The sequence below is a fragment of the Balaenoptera ricei genome, chromosome 1 (assembly GCF_028023285.1).
Source record: "Balaenoptera ricei isolate mBalRic1 chromosome 1, mBalRic1.hap2, whole genome shotgun sequence".
Classification (NCBI taxonomy): Eukaryota; Metazoa; Chordata; class Mammalia; order Artiodactyla; family Balaenopteridae; genus Balaenoptera; species Balaenoptera ricei.
In genome coordinates, this window is record NC_082639.1 from 7,250,756 (window position 1) to 7,259,925 (window position 9,170).

Below are 9,170 nucleotides of genomic sequence, written 5' to 3' on the forward strand. Positions count from 1 at the left end.
AGTGAACGTCTGCGTGTGTGTGTGTGTGTGTGTGTGTGCGCGCGCGCGCGCATAGCAGCGTATCTCTGAAAAGTAGGTAAGAAACTGCTTCTAGAAATTGCCTCCTGGGAGGGGGAGCTCAGTGACAAGGGTCACTTACGTGAATCCACATAGTACTTGAATAGACTTTAAGCAAAATTAATCTTTATAACAAAAATGAGAATTTTGTTTTATACAAACTGAAGACTAAAAGCTTCTAGAATACTTGCATATCAGTGCCCCAGTTTATACACAGATTTCCTGAGGATGTTGTAAAAATGCAGAGGTCCAAGAGGGAGGGGATATAGGTATACATATAGCTGATTTACTTCATTGTACAGCAGAAACTAACACAACATTGTAAAGCAATTATACGCCAATAAAAAAAAATGCAGATTCTTACTAAATCCTTTTGTTCCTTTGGAATTCCGTAGCTTATGTGTATAATCTATTGAAGATATAGAAAGTACTAGTCTGTGAGGTTATATGAGGTATGCATTATTAAGAGAAGGCAAACATACTGCATATATGTAGTAAATTTTTAAAATGGAGTCAGATCTACTTGTGGACAGTGCTAATTTCTGTCAGTCTGATATAGAGTCCTGGCCACCACACCCATTTAGAACAGTTGGGACCTAGAAAAAAACGAAAGACTGTTTTATAACACATTCATGATACGTAGTCAGGATCCTAAGTTGAAAAATACATTCTGTAATTGATCCACGGGCCAGCTGAAAAAAAGCATTTTCCCTGACATTGCTGGTGAAGAAGCAGGGAAAATCACAGCCAGGCTCTGCTCTCCAGCCCCAACAGGAGAGGAGACAGAAGTGGGGAAGCAGGCAGAGGCGGAGAAGAGAAGACCGGAGAGCCAAGGTGGGGGTCCCGCCACCCCCAGCAGTCCCTTTCTGGGGCTGGGAGCACGTCAGTGGAGGGCGCACGTGATGAAAACGCATGTGCCACCGTACGTGTTCCTACGTGATCCTGCGTCATCAGGAAAAACGTTCACAGTACATCTGACATACTCATTTTGGTGTAAGGCAGGACAAGTGTGGTATGTTTTAGAAATGTATTATAAATTTTAACAGTTATAGTATATGTTGGTGCTTAAAAGGATTGGCATTCATCCAGGATGAAGACTGTAAATGGACTTTGTATGTATATTACCAAAACCTCATTTTCCTCAGTTATTTTGGGCACGTCCATCATCATTGAGTACTTTCTGGAGGGACAATCAGGAGCTTCCGGAAGATGCCTGCAGCAGGTTTTGGTTTTAGCACAGATAAGGTCAAGCTTTCGGTTACATGTTAACTTCTTTCCCACATTGCTAAATTTGTCAGGGGTTGTGGAAGGACATACGTATTGTATAGCGTCGAACCAGCGTCTTGATAGCATTCTCTCTTTGTTCTAACAGGGCTGTGTACTTTGCATGCTACTCCAAAGCCAAAGAGCAGTTCAATGGCATTTTCGTGCCTAATAGCAATACTGTGCACATTTTCTCAGCTGGCTCTGCAGGTATGTTACCGTAGTGAGTGGAGATGAGTTGCTCACTTTCCTAAAGCATGTGTTGTACCAAACAGCTTTCTCCAGGAATTAGAAATTAGGTCTCTGCTTCGTTTGCATCTAAAATCATTTTCCTAAAGCTTTATGTTAGAAGTGATAAAACATGAGTGTTTGAGAGCGGTTTATAACTTGCTTCCGTTTTCTTTTACCCCTGAAGCTTTTTATTCTCCCTCAAAATTGACATGTTCTCATGCATGCTACTGGTTAGTGTGATGTATCTTTTAAAGGAATATTAATGTATTTTCATGCCTTTTTATTACATTATTTTCTAAAATTCGAGCTGCTTTTTCTGTGGCTCCCGACGGTGTCCAGCCTACCCTGAGTACAGTTGGCACTTCTGTCCTTAACAGTTGGATTGTATGATGAGGGCTCAGGGCTTGTAGCGGGATTCTTGGAGTAGGATCAGTGATAGATTAGGTAGCTTCTGTTCTTTTTTGAGGGAATCATTCCACCTACCATAGAAAATTCACAAAAGGATTTTTTCCCCAGGAAATACTTGGCAAAAACATGGACATGTAGATTTCTGAGAGAAGGCTATGTCTTTTTCGATGCAACTTTTATGTCTATTTAAATAGAAGGGTATTTTAGAGAATTAAATTGGCATTTTATGAAAACTTTCTACCCTCCAGGTTGTACATATCAGTTTTGTCCCTGTTACTCCAAATGAAAGTACTAGTAATCCATCTGAATAGTTACAGATAATAATTTCTGGACCCCAAATGGGAAATGACATTAGCAGAGCTGCTTCACAACAAGAAAGGTGTTTTACAGAATATGGAGCTCTGAGAGGAGTGCGTGGTGTTCAGAGGAGGTCAGGCTTCACTGCCGAGGCCGATAGGGCGTTAGCGATACGCGAAAAGCTGTGCCCCAGTTTTGTAACTTTTGCAAAATTAACTTAGAGGAACCTTGGTAGATAAAACAGACCTGGAGGGAGATTTTTTTTTTTTTTTAGTGAAGTCTTTAATTTGCTGTTTTAAGGAGCTAATGTTTCTGTCATTGTTTTTTGTTTTGTTTTTTTTCCTCCTTCCTGGTAACATTCAGCTTTTTGGGTTTTTTGTAATTCTAGTATAGCTGATTTACAAAGTTTTGTTACTTTCAGGTGTACAGCAGAGTGATTCACTTTCTTATGTATATACACACACACATATATATTCTTTTTCAGCTTCTTTTCCATTATGGTTCATTATAAGATATTGAATATAGTTCCCTGTGCTGTACAGTAGGTCCTTGTTGTTCATCTGTGGAGGGAGATTTTTAAACCATTATCTAGGGTCCTATTATCTAATCAATCTACTTAGACTGTGGATGAGGTATTCCAGAGGACTCACTGTGTGTCAGGTCAGTACTGCTTTTTTGGTTGGTCTGGAATGATTAACAATATTAAGATGGAGAAGACTTACTTTAAAAATGGTTACTATAGGCAGATCAGTCTTAAAACTTTGATTTCCTAAAATGGTCGGGTATTAAAATGTCAAAGTTTGGATTCAGGTAAATGGAGATTTAGTTTCTTCTATTTTAAGTTATATATCAGGTACCCTTTTGGATTAGATCAGCAACTTTTTAAAACAAATTATTTCTGAACCTGAACCTTTCCATTGAGTTTTAGAATAGTTACCAATGGAATCACATTGACAGGAATGTCAACAGCACCACCTAGCGGCTGAATGGACTAGACAGGGCTCTAGAAAATTGAGAGATATATGTTAGGTCCTACATACCAGTAGATGTTACATTTTAGGGGACTATAGCTTCCATCTGTAGTATGGAAATATAACTGCTTCCTACCGTCCGTTTTTATTATTAAGCCATTGAAAGCCTGATTTCAAAGTTTATCACATGGAATAGACAACTTTAATAAGCATTGACTCTGTTCACTGATAACATTTTCTATTCTTTTTTTCTTCCAGCTTTTGTCACAAATTCCTTAATGAATCCTATATGGATGGTTAAAACCCGGATGCAGCTAGAACGGAAGTAAGTTGTTAATTGTTCCTTCCTTAATATCAGAATTCTTAGGGCTTTTTTTCTTCCACCAGTTCCAGCTGTGGAGTGAGATGTGTAGCGCGTCCTTAGCCATCCCCATCCTTGTTTTGCCTGAATATAAGCATATGTAGAAACTCCTATTGTCTTGAGGGTGATACTGCCAAGCCTTGTGGGGAGACAAAGGCCAACAGAAATAACACACAAGGGGGTGTCGGAAGTTCGCTCAGTTGTGGCCCCTGATCTACAGGGTGGTCGGTGGGTCTCTGCTCCTGGATGACCCCACCGCCCCCAAGTTGGAGTGCTGCGGGCTCTCCTCCAGGTGGCCTCTCTTTCAAGTGGGAAGATGCCAGGAAGGGCAGAATAGCAAATGCCCCTAGTCTCAGAAGGGGCATTCTAATCTCCAAGGCCCGCAGATATCTGAGATTCCTGCGCTGAAACTAGCCAGGGATTCTTGAGATTTTTCATGCTGTGGGTTCTCTTGGCAGTCTCTGGTGAAGCCTACAGGTGCTTTTTAGAACAATATTTTTAAAAGCAGTGAAAACCGATTATTGAAATACAATTATCAGTGGGTTTTTTTTTTAATTGCAATATAGTAATATAATTCTTTAACACATTAAATAAGATCAAAGAGCATCCTGGTAACTACTGTAATTTCAAGTTAGTGAAGATGGTAAACGATGCCTTGTGATAGGATTCTAAGAACCCTTCTGTTACTAGGTTGCCTAGAAGTGTTGTGTGGGGCGCTGGAAACTTCCAGCTAGTCCAGTCTAACCTTAAGCTACCCAGTAAAGAAAGCACGGGAGAGAGCGAGCAAGAGCGCCCCCTGGAAGTGGAGGTGGGGTCAGCCTTAGCTTGTTTTTCTCTTGAATGACCCCCATAGCCTCTGAATTGGTGTTTGATTCTGTGTTCCCCCTAGTCCGTTCTGTCTGAAAGAACCTTCTAAAATGCATCCGGTCTAATCATTTTGAATAGATTGCTTGCTCAGAATCCTTCGATGAATGTCAGTTACTCTCAGGGTCAAATCCTCACTCCTCGGCTTAACGTTCAAGGTCCTTTGCGATTTTCTAAAAATGTCCTGTGCTCTCGTGCTTCCGTCTCCCTGAATCTGCCGTCCCCTCGCCAGGAATCCCATTTCCCCTTCTTGTCCTGCAAGCTCCAGACCAGCGTCCTCTCCTGGAAACCTCTGGCAATCACTCCCAATTCCAGGTGTGCACACAGTGTCCTAACGTCACTTCTGTTTAGCAGCGGATAAATGCACGAGTCAGCTGAGAGCCTTCCTTTATATGCATTCTTTTAAATCTGGCTGGTAATGACCCGTGCTTAGGACATTTGAAAGCTGTGTTTGCGTGGGCTGTGTTAACATAGCCCTCAACAATGAGTATTTGTTGCATGCTTCCTGTGCAACTAGTCACAGCAGAAACAGCAGGGAATAAGACATGGGCCCTGCCTTCCAGAAGCTCACAGCTTCAGAAAATAAATAAAGAGAATTCTAGGCTGGTGGGATAAGAGGCCTGAGGTGCTCCAAGACCCTGGAGGGTCCCTAATGCAGTCTGGGCAGGACGTGCAGCCAGGGAGGGACTCTTGTGGCATCCACCCTCCCATCTACAGAATAGCCGATGGGCAGCGGCAGGTGCGAAGGTTCCTCAGTCAGGGAATCTGCTGTGCAGAAAATCTGGAGGCAAGAAAGCGTTGTTCATTCTGAGCAGCAGAAAGAAGGGGTGTGTCCTGCATGCAGATGTGCTGGAGAAGGAGGGAGGTGCAGGGAGATAAGATGGGAGAAGCCAAAAGAGAGGGCCACATCCTTAAAAGCCCTGGGGAGGAATGGGCGTTTGGACTCGGCTTTATTTTGAGGCAGCAGAGAGCCGTTAGAGCAGTGGTTCAGGGGGCCTGTCTGTCCTCCATCAGAGGATATTTGGCAATGTCTGGAGATGTCTTTATCTCTCACGACTTAGGTGGCATCTAGTGGGTGGAGGCCAGGGCTGCTGCTAGATATCTTACAACGCATAGGACCGCCCCCAGCGGAGAATGATCTGGCCCCAAATATCGATGGTGCCGAGGTTGAGAAGCCCTGCATGAGAGGATGTTAAGCAGGGGAGTGACGTGCTTGGCGTTTGTGTTACAAAGGTCACTCCAGGTAGGGAGTGGGGCTGGGGCGACCCAGAACCCTGGTCTGCTGCCCCACGGGAGGGTCTCCCACGTGCATCGGGTGAACGCTATCCAGTCCTGGGACTCTGTTTGCATCCCGGCGGTTTATGAAAACTCCCTGTCGTGGGGTAGGAGCATCCAAGCCCAAGGCTTTTTAGTTACTGTGTAGTCCATTCTGTGCTTATAATTTCACAAATGTAGAAATAATGGAATCAAAATACACCATTTGGAGACTAGAACGGTAAGAAAGAATACTCACACTCACCACCCTGTCGGAACGTTGGGGAGTTTTCCTTCAGTATTTTCTTAAAGCATATTTGTACAGTAATCGCAATTATCCTTTACGTGTAATTTTGTCCGGCTCTCCACTTTAAGCACTTCCCCGTATCTGACTGCCTTCACAACTGTTTTAATCTAGTATATGTACCACGGTTTACGTATCTATCCCCAGGTGTAGACATTGGGATTGTTTTGATTCTGTTGCAGTCGTATTTTCCTCTGTGATGCACACCTTCCATATAGCTCTTTCCAGAAGTAGATCGAAGACCCTGAGCACGAGTCTGTGACTCAGTACAGGTGCACGTCCCACCCTGTGGGCCTGTCGGGTGTCCGGGCTGATGGGCCTGGCTTCACAGCAGGCCGGGCTCAGCCAACCACAGACCAGGGAAGACTGTGGCGCCCACCATGCGATTTCTCTTTAGCTAATCTTTGTGACTCGGTGCAGCAGGCGGGCTCCTTAGCGTGTTGTCGTAACGGCCTCTCGTTGGTCTCCTTTGTGCAGAGTGAGAGGCTCCAAGCAGATGAACACGCTCCAGTGTGCTCGCTATGTTTACCAGACGGAAGGCATTCGTGGTTTCTACAGGGGACTAACTGCCTCGTACGCTGGAATTTCAGAAACCATCATCTGTTTTGCTATTTATGAAAGTTTAAAGAAGTATCTGAAAGAAGCTCCCTTGGCCTCTTCTACAAATGGGACTGAGAAAAATTCCACAAATTTTTTTGGACTTATGGCAGCTGCTGCTCTTTCCAAGGGGTGTGCTTCCTGTGTCGCTTACCCCCATGGTAGGTTTTGCTTTTCCTTCCGGAGCAGGAAAATAGCCATCAGTTTGTGTCAGTATATCCCGACCTCCGTAGCTCAGGTGGACGTGCAAGGCCCTGCAGGTGACAGGGGAGCTGAGCCCAGCTCAGCTGGCTGCAGCTCATGTGTGCAGCTCACGCGGGCAGTGGGAACTCCGCTTTACTTGGCTCCAGCAGATTGTGGCCAAAACTTGGCTGTGTGGAATGTGGGCCCTGGGTTGTGGAACTTCTGATGTTTCCAAAGAAGCCAAAAATCTGGATTTTATTTAAAATCCCTCAATTTAAAAAAATTATGTAGGAGCCAAGCTTTAAAAAAAATTTCAGCTTCCATTTTGAATGGAGTGCTGAGGAAAACTACTTTGGGTAAGTGTACTTTTTAAGGAATTAATAATAGACCTAATGTTCTACTGAACTACTTTAAAAAGAAAAAAAAAACAGCTTATTTTATTGTGCCATGAAAAACAGGTTTTGTTTTCAAACACCCGCTGCACTGTCAGCTGTGACAAATGCACACGGTCAACTTCTCACAGGTCATTGAGTCCCCGTCATGTGCTGGGGCACCGAGCAGCCCCACGGGCTTGCAGAGAGGGAGTTGGATGCTTCCCGGGTCATGTGCCCTGAAGTCCGCTCGACAGGCAGTCACAAGTGCCATGCTGTGCGTGCCAGGGTGAGGCAGGGCCAGGTGGGCAAGGGTCTGAAAAAGGAGCAGGCTGGACGGAGTGGAGAAGGATCCTGGTGGGGGGAGAAAGTTGGGGAGTACATGGGAAGAAAGTTTTGTTGGAGATGTCACCATACGTAATACAAATACACCTCCAGGGAAATGACAGTGTTTACTTCATTGAGAGTAGAAAACCATAAACTATCTTAAAATTGAGTCCCATTCAAACTAAGCTTATTTTTTAAACCCTTAGAAGTTATTTGGTACTTTTGTATGTATACATCAGTCTTGGGACAACTGACCAATTCCCAGAGTCAGAAAATGTTCTGAAAAGAACTTTTCATTGTCTCTCTGTGACTACCCCAACCAAATAGAGCCGAGATGGCAAAGAGCCATAGCTGTACATTAACGTTTATAAAGCTGTGTGCTTCGCGTTCTCGGCACATATTGCTTGGAAGTACAGTTCATCTGTAGCCTGAAATGTGTGTTTCTCTCTGCAGAAGTCATAAGGACACGGCTCCGGGAGGAGGGCACCAAGTACAAGTCTTTTGTCCAGACTGCTCGGCTGGTCTTCCGGGAAGAAGGCTACCTGGCCTTTTATAGAGGACTCTTTGCCCAGCTCATCCGGCAGATACCAAATACTGCCATTGTGTTGTCTACCTATGAGTTAATTGTGTACCTGTTAGAAGACCATGCTCAGTAACAGGCCCGAAAATTGTGCTCTAGAAGAATAAAACTGAGAAACTCTAGAGAATTTTTTTTTTTTCCATTGATGTGTAGAATGTTTGAGACTGAAACAGGAAAGGCCGTAGAATATCTGGCTTGTATCACCTGTTGGACATTTCCTTTTGGATTCATGCTTTCTGGAAGGTTTAAATTCATTAACGTTAACAGTTAATTACAACTTTTGGTTGGTTTTTTTGTTTTGTTTTGTTTTAACTTAAGAGAATTCAGGATTAAGCAGCCAGTAAATTAAATCATGGTATTTAAGTATAAATTTGTTTTGTGTCCTCTTTTATGTCCGCCATAGGGTAAACCGTAGCTAAGGACTTCAGTGAAGCATAAGCCTAGAAACGCAGAGAAAAACTATCAAGTCAAGGTACAGTTGTTTTCTCATCTGACTGTAAGATCCTGCACTGTGGGACAGGTAGGAAGTGCCACATCTTGATGGCACAGGGCAGACCAGGACAGACTTCCCAGCTAGTCTCCAGACCTTCCACAGATTGATCATTTAAGCTTTCCGGCTGCTGAGTTTAAAAAAATAAGTACAGCTTCCTGACACTAAATATTTTAAACTATAAACCTTTTCCAGAAGTTATCCTCTATCCCCAGTTTGAACCAAAGGCAAGAGCTTTAAAGAATGGTTTACCAACTAACTTGCCCCTGGATGTACGTCCCCCAGTTCAGCCTAGTCAAGCCCAGGTCCATTGTGAGAGTGTCGGAGGGCAGCCTCCTGAGTCAGCTGTGAGTGTGGAACGTGGCACGTCTGCAGCCCTGTTCTCGGGGCTCCACCACTGGAGAAGAGGGGCGGGGAGCACCGTTGACTGCCCACCCCTAGGGGAGTGCTCTTTTATTCTGACAGGAGGCATTGGTGGTGTTTAAATACTCTAGAATTTAAGGTTAAAAAAAAAAATCCTAGAAACGAGAAATCACCAGCGTTGTAAACCCCCCCTCATTTGTAAAGGAAATTTAATAAAGGACAGAAAGATAATAAGACAGAAGGCAGGTA

The 9,170-nt window shown here is 43.9% G+C and overlaps 1 protein-coding gene across 1 annotated transcript in view; it reads left to right on the top strand.

Annotated features, from left to right (window-relative positions):
- Positions 1-8,438, top strand: part of SLC25A33 (solute carrier family 25 member 33) — a 29,064-nt gene extending 20,626 nt beyond the window's left edge. Inside the window, exons 4-7 of the mRNA XM_059912307.1 lie at positions 1,430-1,530; positions 3,486-3,552; positions 6,488-6,768; positions 7,942-8,438. Of these exons, the coding sequence (XP_059768290.1) occupies positions 1,430-1,530; positions 3,486-3,552; positions 6,488-6,768; positions 7,942-8,144 (652 nt within the window). The 3' untranslated portion in view covers positions 8,145-8,438. The remainder of the gene's footprint in view (positions 1-1,429; positions 1,531-3,485; positions 3,553-6,487; positions 6,769-7,941) is intronic.
- Positions 8,439-9,170: the final 732 nt, after the last annotated feature.